General features: G+C 37.9%; 1 protein-coding gene across 9 annotated transcripts in view; it reads right to left on the bottom strand.

Annotated features, from left to right (window-relative positions):
- Positions 1-15,475, bottom strand: part of LOC117219770 (myelin regulatory factor homolog 1) — a 97,280-nt gene that overhangs the window by 18,033 nt on the left and 63,772 nt on the right. For all 9 annotated transcript variants that reach the window (XM_033469192.2, XM_033469188.2, XM_033469187.2 and 6 more), the window contains exon 2: positions 7,576-7,669. In XM_033469192.2, coding sequence (XP_033325083.1) covers positions 7,576-7,669 — 94 coding nt within the window. The remainder of the gene's footprint in view (positions 1-7,575; positions 7,670-15,475) is intronic.

Raw genomic sequence — 15,475 nt, forward strand, 5'->3', positions numbered from 1 at the left:
AAAACATATCTATACTCAATTAATTATTATCAGAAATTTTCATGACGAGTCGGACTCGTCAAAATACGGCAAGGGGTTAACACCTGTTAAATCGGTTCGAACCTAAACCGTATGTTTCGTAATTCTGTCGTGTCAAAGGTCGTGCCCGTGAATTGATTTCGCACGATAGAATTCACAGAAACATGGAAGAACGCTGATCAGATTACGCGCTAATTGAATTTCCTTTACGGCGCTCGAAGGGGAACGATAAAAACGAACGACTGTAAAAGTTAAAAATAAAACTAGTTTCACTCTGTTCCAGCGGCGAGTTGCCTCGGCTCGAATTAGAACGAGTCGAACAACCCCCGGGCGATCCGCGAACGGCTCTCTGTCTTCTTAGCGAGCGAAGAAAAATTGATTGCGCCGCGATTAAAGTCTCGATCGCGACGTCGACGGCGACGACGACGAGGATGACGTTGCGATTAACGGAGCCGACCTCCGCCGGGCGCGATGATGATTTTATTGCGTTCGCGAGCAACATTCGCGACCGCCTTTGTTTGGTCGGCCGACAAATGCTCGAAAGCGCGGCCGCGCGTTTAAATAAACAACAGATATTATCTAGAAGCCGCGCGCGGCTGGACGCGCCCGAGCAACACCAGGAAACGAATTTGCACCGCGGCGCGTTGCATTTAATCGGCGTTGCGCGGCCGTGTTTTACAAAACCGTTTGACTTTTTAATCGTTTCGTTTTTCTCGTTTTCTCTCTCCTTCTCGCATTTCAAACGCGAGATATAATACGATACACACACACACACAGACACACATCGTTGTACTGTGATTTCTCCGACACTGACCCAGTGTTGCGTTATTTTCACGGCGCGCGACTCGGTCGCGAAATGCAGCGAATTCTCCCTAATTGACGCTCGGACTGCGCACAAAAAATGGATGATTTGGGAAGAGGAGATACGATCATGCGAGCCTTGCGAGTCGTTTCTTTTTATAGCTGTTGACAATCGGTAATTATAAAAATGAGCCGCGAGGCGCGAATAAACGGGCCTCCTCTTCTGAAATTGTACATTTTTGTGTGCAATTTGAGTGTCAATTAGCGAGAATTTATTGCAATCTTTGCTTGTGCAAATATTTCAGTGTCTAGTATTTAATATTCTTTTAATATCCTTTAATATTCCTTTAATATCGTTTAATATCGTTTAGAATCCTCTAATATCCTTTAATATCCTTCGATATCCTTTAAAATCCTTTAATATCCTTTGATATTCTTTAAAATCGCTTAATATTTTTTAATATCATTTAACACCCTTTAATATCGTTTAATATCCTCTAATATCCTTCAATATCGTTTAATATTCTCTAATATCCTTTAATAACCTTTAATATCCTTCAATATCCTTTAAAATCCTTTAATATCATTTAATATCCTTTGAAATCCTTTAGCATCCTTTAACATCTTTTAATATCCTCTAATATCCTTTAATATCCTTTAAAATCCTTTAACATCCTTTTATATCCTTTTAATACTTCCTTTTGCTACCTAATACACTAAGAAAAAAAGATACAAATACGGTAAGGAAGAAATTAAAAGAGTACCGTATCGTTTTTTGTCCGATGCCTATCATCGGTTTCTTCGCAACAGGATCGTTCCGCCTTCTCTTCATTCTTTTTTCCTCGGCAAGCCGATGCCGGAGAGCCAACGCTCGACAGAATGAAATTCTAACGAATCAATCAGAACCGGCAATTACGGAATCTAATGGCTATCAATTTGTATTAATCGTCGATCGAAGGAGGATCTCCGACGGATCGGTCCGCGGACGCTTGCCGCTCGGCCAGACAAATTTATTCTTTCGGAGTTTCCCCGCATCGTGTTTCCACGAATTCCGTGTCGACGACATAATTCACGCAACAATTTGCATCGGGGGAACGCGTGCTGCGACAGCGAGAGCCTCGCTAATAATTATGCAATTATCCTGTCGCGATTTTAAATTCATGATTCTGAACGGTCGCGGCGCTGACCATCGATCAAATAGTCCGCTTTCCTGGATTAGCTTCTTCGACCTTTTAAACTGATATTATACGCTTCAATTGTGAATTCTCTCGGGTTTCTTAGCGTAACCGCGTGCACAGGATTCGCGGGCGTTAATTGCAAGCAGGATGTCGCTGTTTAAGTCTTCTATCCGCATTGCTATTCGCAAACAAGTTGGTAATAATTAATCTGCGGATCTTTATGCTTAACTCGTATTAATTAATTCGAGTTACACTTCTTTGAACTAGAATTAATTCGAATTACACTTCTTTGAACTCGAATTAATTCGAATTATACTTCCTTGAACTCGAATTAATTCGAATTACACTTCTTTGAACTCGAATTAATTCGAATTACACTTCTTTGAACTCGAATTAATTCGAATTACACTTCTTTGAACTCGAATTAATTCGAATTACACTTCTTTGAACTCGAATTAATAAATAAAGAGTGAATTGTCCTAATAATTATATATCAATTGCGAACTTCTTACGAATGTCTACTTTTCATTAAACAACGCGCAAGCAGAATGTTGCACTTTAATCTTTTTACACAACCCCTTCACGTATTCGTAAACGAATGATAATTAATCTGCGAATAAATTACTAGCCTAATTATTAAAGTAATTCCAATGACTCTTTCACAAAAACTCCTATAATTAATACACATATAAATATTCAATCATTATGTTATAATGATTCCCACCAAAGAAATATTATTAAAATATAAATGAACATAAACTCCAATCTAATTAATACCATACAAAATCTATCCCTAAAAAAAACTACTAATAATAATAATATTAAAATAATTACACTAAACTTAAAATTAAAAAAAATCCTAATAAAATGGTTAAAAAATGAAACATTAATTTTGTAAATTAGAATAACCTTTCCTCTACAAAACTAATAATTATATCAATTGCGCACTTGTTCAAACGCTATCCCAAAGCCAACCAACCGAATATGGACCACGCGGAACGCAAGAATCTAGCTGCAAACCATCTCGAACACAATGGACTCGAGGAACTTGATAGACATCATCGCTGACCCAATAGTCCGATGCAGAACATCTTCGAACACAATGGACGCGTACTCGTCAGTCCAGGCAATCCCGAGGCACTCGAAACCTCTGCAATCCCTCTTGGAACACGTTGTAAATCATTCACCGGCGTTTCCGACATTCCTCGGAGATCTCTGGAATTCTCGGGATTCGTGGACTCTCTGAATTTTGATATCGCGAAGAAAAGAAAGCGTTGAAAAAGGTCTTCGACGAACCACAAATTTTGCTTTATCGACTCGGGCAGATCTGAAATCCAGTATCCAATCTTTACCGCGTTCGAAGCGCCATAAATTAAACTGTGCCCGAGGTCTAGCAGTATTACCAATTCAATATTTCTTTGTATCGCATTCCGTGCATGTATAATGCACATCCTCTATGATCGTGTAATATCAGATCGTAACGGGCTGCTACGTAATATCGCATCTCTCCTTCGGCTGATAATTCCATTCAGGTGTAGTCGCTTCATTCAGGTATTCGTTTTTTTTTCTTCAGGCATTCGTTTTTTTCAGGTGTTCATTTTTTTCAGGCAGAGACTTCTTTCAGACAGAGAAACATCTGCTACGTTAAATTCTACAATAATTATTACGGTACCGATGTTACTAAAATACTAATATCATTAAAATTTGAAATATTCGCATAAGTAAATATTACAGTAAATTCTTTCCAATTGTTCTTCAGCTTGTACACAAGAATGTGTACAATCTGAGCGTCAATTAGGGCATCAATTTCTTTATTTGTGCAAATATTTAAATATCTACTATTTAATATTCTTTTAATATCCTTTAATATCCTTTAATATCCTTTAATATTCCTTTAATATGCTTTGATATGCTTTGATATCCTTTAATATTCCTTTAATATGGTTTAATATCCTCTAATATCCTTTAATATCCTTCAATGTCCTTCAATATCCTTCAATATCCTTTAAAATCCTTTAATATCATTTAATATCCTTTAAAATCCTTTAATATCTTTTAATATTCCTTCAATATCCTTCAATATCCTTCAATATCCTTTAAAATCCTTTTAATATTTCCTGTTACTATTAAAAATTCCCCAGCCCTGACAATAAAAAAGAAGAATGTCATTCTACATACAGTAATGGCCAAAAGTTTACGACAAGAAGAAAGAAAGAAAGAAAGAAAGAAATATCCAAAAAATTTCCAAACACAGAACGACGTCTGACGTGTCGCAAGCCATTAGAAAAAATAAAAAATCGAACTCCAATTCATCCGAGAATACTACTTCTTGCCAGTCCTATGACTCTTCCAATGTCTGCGAGCCTTACAGCAGAGCGAAATAACCTTAGCAGACGCGAGTCTAATTTTTCTCACGTTGATCCCCATGCTTTTAATCGATGACACGTTGCAACAAAACCTGCAAAACAACCTGCTCCACCATTGATCCACGTGTCGTCGTCTAAACCGATTTCGTCCGTGATATCGATAGAGATCCGACATTGAGTCTCTCTCTCTCCCTCTCTCTTTCTCTCTCTCTTCCCCGCGTTCCCGGCTTTCTTCCCGCGATGAGTTCCGCGTAGACGCGCCGCGATGATTTACGGGATCGGCCGGGGCTCTTTCCGCGTTTAATCCGCGTTCCGTCGCAACCTCGCGCTGCAGGAAAGATCAAGGGTGAATCTTCTGCGCGGCCGGTCCGTGAATGAAATCTGTTTCTGAGATCAGTGCGGGGCCTTTAATGGATCGAGTGCGTTAGGCTGGATTACCAGGCCTAACGCGGCAAGCACTGATTCCATCAATTCCGACCAGGCTTGTCCCTGTCATTATATCATTACACCTCTGCGGTCGCTTACCACATGATATCTGTCTGCTGTTTCTCAACACGCGTCCACCGTTCGAGTCGGTGCATCTCGGCTGGCTGTGTGCACCGCCCGAAGGTTCATCCTCTTTCTGATCCGCGCGTTCAGCGCGTGCAGCCGCGTATACACCACTGTCCGGCAGAAGTTCCAGACCGAGAGTCCTCCACATCGCGGCGGAGCTACGCCCTTGCACTACTCTTCTCCGTCGAGTCATAAATAAATTCCGTTTCTTTGTCTCAGACATTGATTTCTGATTTTTCTTCGTTTATTTTTTCGCTTCGGCTTTTCCTTTTTCATTTGATTTATCTCGAGCCCTTGCGAAAGCAAAAACTCGATTGCACCGGTGACTCATAGCGGACAGACACGAATAGATTCTACCTGGCTGCATCGAAAGTTATTAATGACTCGACCTAATTGCGGAAAACATCGTTACGGTGGACCGGAGCGAGCATTCTTGACGAATAAATCACGGGAATGACAACGCCAGACGATGAGACGCGCTGACAATTTAATTTACTTTTGTAATCGTTGTGTAATTATTTTAGCAATCGTTGCTATAATTTTCTTGTCAATGATTATTGTAATTATTTGATCGGTAATGACTGTAATTATTTCGTCGACAATTTCGTATGACAACAGCGTATATTATAACTTCTATCCTAAATAATAAAGTTTTACGTTTAAATTGATTAACGAAATAGTAACATCGAAGTTTTACGCAAAATTTCCCCGTTAATTATTACTAATTACTAGTACCTGTAGTGATAGTACCAGTATATACAATGTCTCCCTTACTGACGCTCAGATTGTCCACTAAAATGGACAATTTGGAAAGAGTAGATGCGATTATTCTAGCCTTGCGGCTCATTTTTATAATTGTGGACAATTTATGACTATACAAATAAACCGCAAGGCGCTCGAATAATCGTATCTCCTCTTCCCAAATTGTCCATTTTTGTGGTAAATCTTGGCGTCAATTAGAGAGACATTACTGTAGTACTAAGTAATAGTACCTGTTTCTTTGAGAATATAAAATAGTTCGAAAAATGAAATCTCCTACGAATTGCACGATGCACCGAGTGCCATGCATTGTGCCCGGTGCATTCAGTTCGGAGATTGAACGCGACGAGTTCTACGGTTGGCAGGAAACGCGTGCCATTGCAACACGCTGGTAAGCGCATTAGATCTGAATTCTTTAATTGGCTTGATTCGAAACGAGGTGCTCGAAGTGAGAACGTTTCGCCGTTGACACGAGAGAGAGAGAGAGAGAGAGAGAGAGAGAGAGAAAGAAAAAGAGAGAGAGAGTGAGAGAGAGAGAAAAAAAGAGAGTGAGTGTGAGAGAGAGAAAGAGAGAGAGAGAAAAAAAGAGAGAGTGTGAGAGAGAAAAAGAGAGAGAGAAAGAGAAAGAGAGAGAGAGAGAGAGAGAAAGAAAGAAAAAGAGAGAGAGAGAGTGAGAGAGAGAGAAAAAAAAGAGAGTGAGTGTGAGAGAGAGAAAGAGAGAGAGAGAAAAAAAGAGAGAGTGTGAGAGAGAAAAAGAGAGAGAGAAAGAGAAAGAGAGATAGAGAGAGAGAGAGACCGCGTGCACCAGTTGTCGCAGCCGTTTTTCTCTCTTGAACCGTGAGCAGAAAAGTTGCTCTCGGGTGCTCGCGAAATTCTCCTTAAAATTGCCATTTTCAACGAGTCGAATTTTGCAATGGGAAACAATTCGAACGAACCGTCCTCTAGTCGGCGATCGGCATCGCGTGCCGCGCGACGAACAACAACGATTGCGAGAGTCCAAAGGTATCGGAAGGAGTGCGCCGATGATTGATCGAGCGAGAAGTCGAGATTCTGGCAGAGATGTTGCGCATGTGACACGTGTGCTCCCGATGTAGGCGTCAACGATGGCTTCCGATGTTCGATTCACCAGAGAAACGTTTCCGATCTGATCGTGAACGAGAGGCACGCGTTGAATGTTGAATTTTTTCGAAATTTACGCCCGGCGATGGTAAACAATTACTGTGACCGATAATAATGTATATATATATACGTATGTACGAATATATTTGGACGCCTTGTAAAAAGGGAATAACTTTTTAAAAGTTCGACCAGACGAGTTGAATTTTCTCAAGGGGTTAAAATGACGTTCGGTGAAATTTTGGAAAAGTTGTTTCGTTGCAAAAGGTGTCCTTGTATATTTGTTCAAGACTGTACCTATAAACAGCGTTTGCTGGTTATTAAAAGAGAAGATAACAATTTTTTGTTGGACAGTATTATCTATTCTTTGGAGAATTATTTATTTTATATCAAATATTATTATTCTATATCAATATTATTCCATATCAAATTAATAGATCATATATATTATCATATATATCATATTATTATCATATATTTCCTATATTAAATAATTAAATTATATATTTTCTACATTAAATAAATAGATCATAAATTTTCTATACTATCTAAATAAATCATACATTTTCTATATTAAATAAATAAATTATATATTTCCTATATTAAATAAATAAATTATTTTATATATTTACATAGCTACAAGATCGTTTTTGCAACTCGTTATTCTCTTTTCTCGAGAATTTAGAATGTCCCATATTACATTGAATCCAAATCCACATTTAACATGTTTATTACAGACAAATTGGTTGTTCATCGTGACAAAAATGTTTTATAAAATTACATACGTGGCCGGTTGTTCGCTGTCGCTGTTAATGAAGTCTTCCAATTGCGAAAAGTCCAGGGCCTCGTTGTCTATGCCTCCAACGAAGTCGCCCCGTCCTGAGACAAAACGAAAAACGGAAAAATTTACTCGATCATGTTCGCTTATCTTTCGATTAATGGATCCTCTAAGTGATAACGGGTTCGAGATACCGCGATGACATAATTGTCGTTCAAACAGAGACATCCGTTTTGTAATCGCCTGCAATAACGGCGAAACAGAAAGTAACCGTTACCCTAATCGCTTGTTTTCTCCGTGAAAAGATTCGCTCATTCGACGTTCTTTTCTCTCTCTGTCTCCCTTTTCTTCTTTTTGTTAACATAACGTTACTCGTATCGTTTATGTCATTTGTTTAATGCATCGAGATAAAAGCGTCTATGGAACGGCGAAGAAACGAGCGCGGAACAGAAAGCCATTCATTCGAAACCTTTCGCTTAGGCTGTTTTGTATTATGTTCGATTTTTCTGTCTTTTATCTTTATCGTTCGATTGTTTTGCAAACGGATTTTTCAGCTGTCAGATTCGATCTAGATTGCATCTAGATTGGATTTAGATCAATAAGAAGTTCTCGTGTCAAGGTGTAGCGTAAATCATTCTGTTCGTTAATGAAATATAATAAAATAATACGGTAAATAATTATAATGCAAGGGTAGAAGGAAATGTACGAAATTTTATAATTCAAGGGTAAAAAGAAATGTACGAAAATTTATAATGCAAGTGTAAAAAGAAGTGTACGAAAATTGTATAATCCAAGGGTAAAAATAATGTACGAAAATTTATAATGCAACTGTAAAAAGAAATGTATCAAATTTTATAATTCAAGGGTAAAAAGAAATGTACGAAAATTTATAATGCAAGTGTAAAAAGAAGTGTAGGAAAATTGTATAATCCAAGGGTAAAAAGAAATGTACGAAAATTTATAATGCAACTGTAAAAGGAAGTGTACCAAATTGTATAATTCAAGGGAAAAAAGAATGTACAAAATTGTATAATTTAAGGGTAAAAATAATGTACGAAATTTTATAATACAACGGTAGAAAAGGAACGTACAAAATTTTATCCTGCAAACATTTTCCAAGATGATGTTCCAATTAATTTGGAACCTTCGTGTTCAGAAGAGATTTGGAGAGCGGCGATTGGCTGGCCGCGCGCACTCAAATTATTTCAACATAATTACCCTTATGTGCGCTTACGTCCGACAGACCTTTACGAAGGCCTCGACGTGAGATTCGTGCTTTTGCATTTATTGTTCTCACCTGCAACGTTCCGATACTCCCACGCGGATATCACTCCCACGGAATACCCGAGTTACCTGCATCCTCATTCCTGCAATGTTTCACCGCCGGCGCAAAAAATGCAGTTTTCGCAACGCAACGTTTATCTCTCGCATTTCCATTTTGTCTTTTACAACTTCGACGATATTAACATATCGTTGAACCGCGGATCTTCGCGCGAAATAAAAATTGCCTGCGTCGATCGCAACGTGCGAAAGCTGCACAGACGTTTCTATCATTTTTTTGAACGACTTTATTCAGCTGAAAATAATGCACTCTGTTCTGTAGGTATTTGATCTACTCAATTTTCGTCATAAACGCGTTATATAACGATTTAAACGTATTTCATCGAAACTGGAATAAACACAATTTGACAATTTGAACAATTAACCAGCGCACAATTAACCGACATTAAATCTCGGAATAATTTCGAATCAATTTCCAGCGTGCTGTTAATCTGAAAAACTTTCTAGACCACGATCGAGGGCATCGGAAAAATTTTGTTCGGACGGAGGTAGCAATCACCCGCGCGGTTTATGCATAATTACAGGTATCTATGCTGACACGACGTAACGCGAAATAACAAAGAATCCAAAAAAGAAAAAAGAAAAAGAAAAGCAGCTCGTTTCCTGCAACTAGGAGAAAGGGAATAGCCGGCACGGTAAATGCAATTCATCAGTAGCCTAATAACTGCAGCCGTGCCGGTGCACCGTAATGATTCGAGCGTAAGAGAAAGTGCGGATTCATTGAATGGACAGGAGCAAATTTCACGGGCAATTGGACCCCGTCGACGACGCAGTTCAATGAGCAAAGTGTCAACGTACAAGAGACGTGTTCCCAGGAAACTGTCTTAAATTCGCGTGGCACGGCGTAGGGTATGGCTGCCATTAAATGGACACTTTTTCCTGTTTCGTTGATTCATGGTTGCGTTACGGACCAACCCTTTGAGTGCTTGGCTCGCGACAGTCGCGACTTATAATCAAGTCGTTGCCTAAATCAAGTAGTTATTATTTATAGTATTCATTATTTGTAGTATTTGTTAGTATTGTACTGCATTTTTTATTTTAACAGTAAACGATAGAACAGATTTTTTAATTTCGCTTAAGGGGTTGAGAAATCATCTTAAATAGGATACCTGAAATGTGTGTAATTAATAAATGAAATTATTGCAATTTGGTATTATTTTGGTGCAATTTTATTATTGCATTTTGGTGCGATTATTATATTTTTTTATTTACATTTATTTTTATATTTATATTTATTTTATTTTATCTTTTTCAGTATAGATTGGTAGGCAATTTAGCGAGAATAATACTTCATTATTTTCGAAAACCAAATTATTATTGGGAAAATAAAATTTCCATTGTCTTTCTTTTTTAAATTTCGTTATTTAGATGTATCTCGCTATTGAATCAGAGCATCAATGATTTAAGGGTGCGCGTAGCTGTGAATTCGACATTGCAGCGATTGCATTTAACCCTTTGCACTCGAGTGACGAGTCTGAGACGCCACTGAGAATTGTTGTACCGTTTTCCAAAACAATTGTAGCAGCACCAGGTTCGTTTATATTTAAAAAATACTAATAAACCTGAAAGTATTGTATTTGCCCCAATATGCTTAATTAAGTATGCATAAATTGCATCGAATCATACAAAATGGAAATATAATATTATGTAAAACAATATATATTATAATATTTTAATATATTATATTATAATAGTATTATATATTATCAATTATTAGATATTGTATATATTATAATAATATTATAATATATTACAATAAATAATAATATATATTATAGTAATATAATCATCCTCTTCCCATATTAGCCATTTTAGCGCACAATCTGTGCGTCAATTAGGGAGAATTTACTGTATCGCTTCTCACTCCTCGGATCTCCCCTATTCGCGAGCAGTCGTGGGGCCGCGGTGAACGTTGCGACGCTTGTTTGCGATTTACGAGTTTCCAGCCGCGGTAAAAATGCTGCTCGATCGTGTCGAGAGAAATCTTGCTAGCAGCTCGTAAAACCGCGATACTCGTCGCTGACACCGAGCAGTGGACTTCTTTACCGTGAATTCGCCACTCGGGACCGGTCACGAGCTTGTCAACAAGACGCCGTCGATGGTTGTTTACACAACTAGTCGAACCAACAATTGTCGATCGACTTCGAAACAGCAAGAAACTCGACTCGAATTTTCGATTCGAAGAAACTTTTCCGTCCTCCTCTCGGTATACAGGGTGTCCCGTAATTGGTGTACAAACGAATAGGGGATGTTTTGGTTTCGACTCTAATTCTACGATATGAGATATGTCGATTTATCGTTGAATAAATATTATTAATATTATTGCGCAATTATGTAAATATGCAGGCAAATACAAGTGAAAATTATGGCATGGAAAACTGACAAACGACAAAATTGAAAACTATATTTTTATATTTAATTCGTCTATTTATTAGGTATATACAAAATATATACAAAGTAAAAAGCTAAATAAACTAACTAAACTAAAATATACATACAAAATATGTACAAAATACAAAGCTATTATAAATAAACTAACTAAAATAAAATATATATACTAAACTAAGTAAACTGAATTCTGCGTTTGAACCGACAACATTTAGAACTATACTTAACAATCAAACATGTGTAATTATTACGTTTCATTTATTATTGATTTAAATTCTCAAACACAGAATCGGAATAAATTGTTTATGCATACATAATAAACAAACTAATCAAATATAAAAAACATAGTTCTCCGCGTCTTCGAACGCAAAGGGTTCGTACAGTCATCGAATTAAATGCCGCCAGGACTTCGATTAGGCTCGATCGAAAATCCTGGAGCTTGCTGAAACGATTCGCCAAGGATCCGCCATCCGTCGACGAGAATCAGGCCAGCTGTTTTCGAGAGGCGAGCGTAAACACCGGCCGTGTGGCGTGGCCGAAGAACAGAACGCGATCACGTCGCTCTGCTACACTTAAACGTTTAAGTCTCCACGTCAAGTGTCATAACTCGTTACTTCCGGCCGGCCATTCAAGGCGGTCGCCAAGTGTAAGGGCGCCTTTAAGACTTCGGGACGGGAAACATCGTACGAGAGGATACTCCGGTTCGCCGATGAATGAATGGAACGTTCAACGATCAACCGGCGACCGCGTAATTTCGAAACGAAACGCTGCTCGCGATGCGCACGAGAACTTTCCGCGAAGCCCGTCGTTCGCTTCCATATTGACCAGCGCGGCCACGGCTAATGCCTAATCAGAAGGCACTAATCGCGAGGGACAACTGGTAATTTCCAATTTCAATAAAACGTCGCGACGCGTGTGCGCAGTGAAAAAACGCTGGCGCTTGCGAATCCGTTGATACGAGCGTGCGCTGTGCGACAGAAATATCGTCCATAAAATATGAAATATGATATAATGAAATATCGTCAATGAATTGTTTCTATTATATTCTGTGGGAATATGATATTATATATATAACAATATTAATATATAATAGTGATTATAATATAAATATAATTAATATATAATAATGACTAATATAAATATAATCGATAAATATAATAAAAATAAATATATAAATAATAAATAAATAAATATACAAGTAATAAATCAATCAATCAATCAGTCAGTCAATAATAAATATAATTAAGCCTTTGCACACGAGCGGTGACTCTGAGACACCACTAAAAAATTCTTAATTCACGTCCCATAATCATTTTTATATTATCAAAGTTCATATTTCAAAAATTGTTAAAAGTTTAACTGTTATATGAGTCATCGCAAGACTCAATCTTGTATGCACAAAATGCACTTTGTCATATCAAATGGAGATACTATAAATCAGAAGAATTATTTTAGATTTACGATTAAAATGGCTTCAAGCGCAAAAGGTTAATATCTAATAATGACTAATATAAACATAATAAAAATAAATATATAAATAATCAATGAATAAATAAATAAATATAAAAATAATAGATCAATCAATCAATCAGTCAATAATAAATACAATTAATACAACGTTAACACATAATAACATTTCATAAAGAAGACTTCAGAGAGGAAGATAAGACTTTACAAAGAGAGATAAGCGTTCGAGGAGAGCAGGAAACGAAAAAGCAATTCGATAAAACGCGAGTCACTCTAGCCCGTGATGTTCTCGTAATTCGGTAAAATCGTCGCATGCTTCCGTGTGATCTTCGCACGCTTAGAATACCAAAACTTCTATTTGACTTTCTTAGATCCGGCGCGCAAACCGCGGGCACGTAATCTTGATAAGTAGACATAATAGGAACGTGTGAGTCATTGTGCGCACACTTACGTACGAGGAAACGATTCGAGGAACATTAAAGGGGGATCAAACGAATTTCAAAGCAGTCCGTGAACGCGACGCGACGGCGGCTCCTCCGCGATCTCTGTGAACCGAGTCGCGCGAAATCTTCCGCGGCGATGGTATTATTATGAGCATGCGACTACCGTTCGCGATACTTATAAATAAGGGTAAAACAAGACCGCGGATTCGAACGAGTCGAGAGAACCTGTTCCATGGCGCGCGGCCGCTTAACAACTCCTCCGATCCTCATCCTGAAAGAATTTTACGGCGAACGCGGCCGGGAATAATTGGCGTCGTTCGTTAGGGAACACGGCTGCCGCGGGTCCGTTTCGCTTTATTGTTTGCCATGAAATATTTTATCGAATCGTTTCGACAATTTCAAACGATAAGAACAGTTTTTTCGAAACTGGCGCGCAGCGACTGTCTGCCATTTTATGCATTTACGATGAAAATGAACATGGCAGAAAGCTGTGAAGAATTTAAGAACGTTGTATTTTCGACTCTTTCGAATTATCGAATTGGGAAATATTATTTAATTCGTTTTCGGCTTTTGTTGTTATCAATGTGGTAACAATTTGTATCGTATTTCGAACAAGGAATCGCGATTTCTTTGTCGCTCGTCGCGAAGTGCAGTAATTTCTCCCTAATTCGCGCTCGGATTCAGCACAAAAATGGATAATTTGAGAATAGGAGACACGAGGCTCGGATAATCGTATCTCCTGCTCCCGAATCGTCCATTTTTGTGCGCGATCTGAGCGCGAATTAGAGAGATATTACTGTAATTTACTGATTATATTACTGTAGTTACTTTAGGCGACCGCTACACCTTAGGACAACTATTTTGAACGACGCTGTACAACTGGTCTGTTCTTTCGAAAAACAGGTTGCAGCAAGAGCGACGTGATATATTTTTTCTCGCTAACAGATGATTTCACAGTTATACATACACGGTGTAGACGGACGAATCGATTCAGAGACAACTGCGGTCTATTCGACGCTCCGAAAGTGGCGTTTCGTTACGCAAAACGATATCTTTGTAAATTGATTCATTTCGAGAGAAAAGGAATAATTCATTAGAATATTGAATGCGATCTAAAATTACATTTTTAAGACACGAGGTCTTTGAGGAAGACGTCTGCAAAAATGTTGTGTTTCAATAAATTCGAGAAATCCTTCCAGCAGAAATCATTTCTTCGAAAGAACAAATTAAAAGAATGAAAGTTCTTTTTTGAAATATAACTTTGACAATTACGCTACGATTTTAGCCATTATTCTAACGAAAAAGGCGTAACGCCGCGCCGTCGAATTTTTAACTCGACGCGATTTTTAATTCCGCGTTAACGAGAAATACTCTAGCGCCGGTATTAAATAAGATGCTAACGAAGTGAAATAAAACGTTAATTTTTAATACGAAGGAAACTGTGCGCGCTAACGAGGGAGGCCATAAACTCGTAACAAGTAGAATGCTAATGAGGAAAAATAAAACATTAGTTTCGAGAAACCGGCGATCATTAAAGCGTCCGTGGAGATGCGTCGTCGATCATTCGTTCGATCAATTAAACGGACACACGCGACGAATGCTTTTAAAACACCCGGTACCGATCATTTGCACGCTCTCAGAGCCGTTTTGCAACACGCGGACGGGTACGTTCGAGCGTTTCTCTTGTCTTTTTATTTTCCTGGCCGCCGAGTCTTTAGGAAAATCCCGAGGCGATCATTGAAGGTGAAAGAAGACGTAGCCGCCGCCACCACGTGAGAAAAATCGCGTTGCGGCATTGGTCGGCCGAACAAGACCATCGAAAACTGGTCGCCGTTTTCGCATAAATAACGCATATATTTCCAGGAATATGTATCAACGTTTCTACAATTTAATTCGTTGCTACCAGACTGCCGATCTTTATGCTAAATAAAAATTGTTCAAGTTAATTCTAAGAAATACAATATTTTTTCCTTGTCGAGCAGAAAAATTTTGGGTCGTTAAAAACCTTGAATAAATTATACAATGCAATCTGCATACTAAATTTAACAAAACTTCACTGCTTTTTTTGGCGAATTGTTGATTTTACAATTCCTCTTATTGTTACTACAGCAAAATAATTGACAATCTTATTAATAATTAATAATCTAATTATAATAATTAATAATCTAATAATCTAATAAATAGTTAAGCCATTAATTTGCAAAAATCGTTAACGGTTCTTGTAATATTTTCTTTAATTATATCTACGAAAATGCAAATAATCTTCGA

The sequence above is a fragment of the Megalopta genalis genome, chromosome 5, assembly GCF_051020955.1.
Source record: "Megalopta genalis isolate 19385.01 chromosome 5, iyMegGena1_principal, whole genome shotgun sequence".
In the NCBI taxonomy this organism is placed as follows: domain Eukaryota; kingdom Metazoa; phylum Arthropoda; class Insecta; order Hymenoptera; family Halictidae; genus Megalopta; species Megalopta genalis.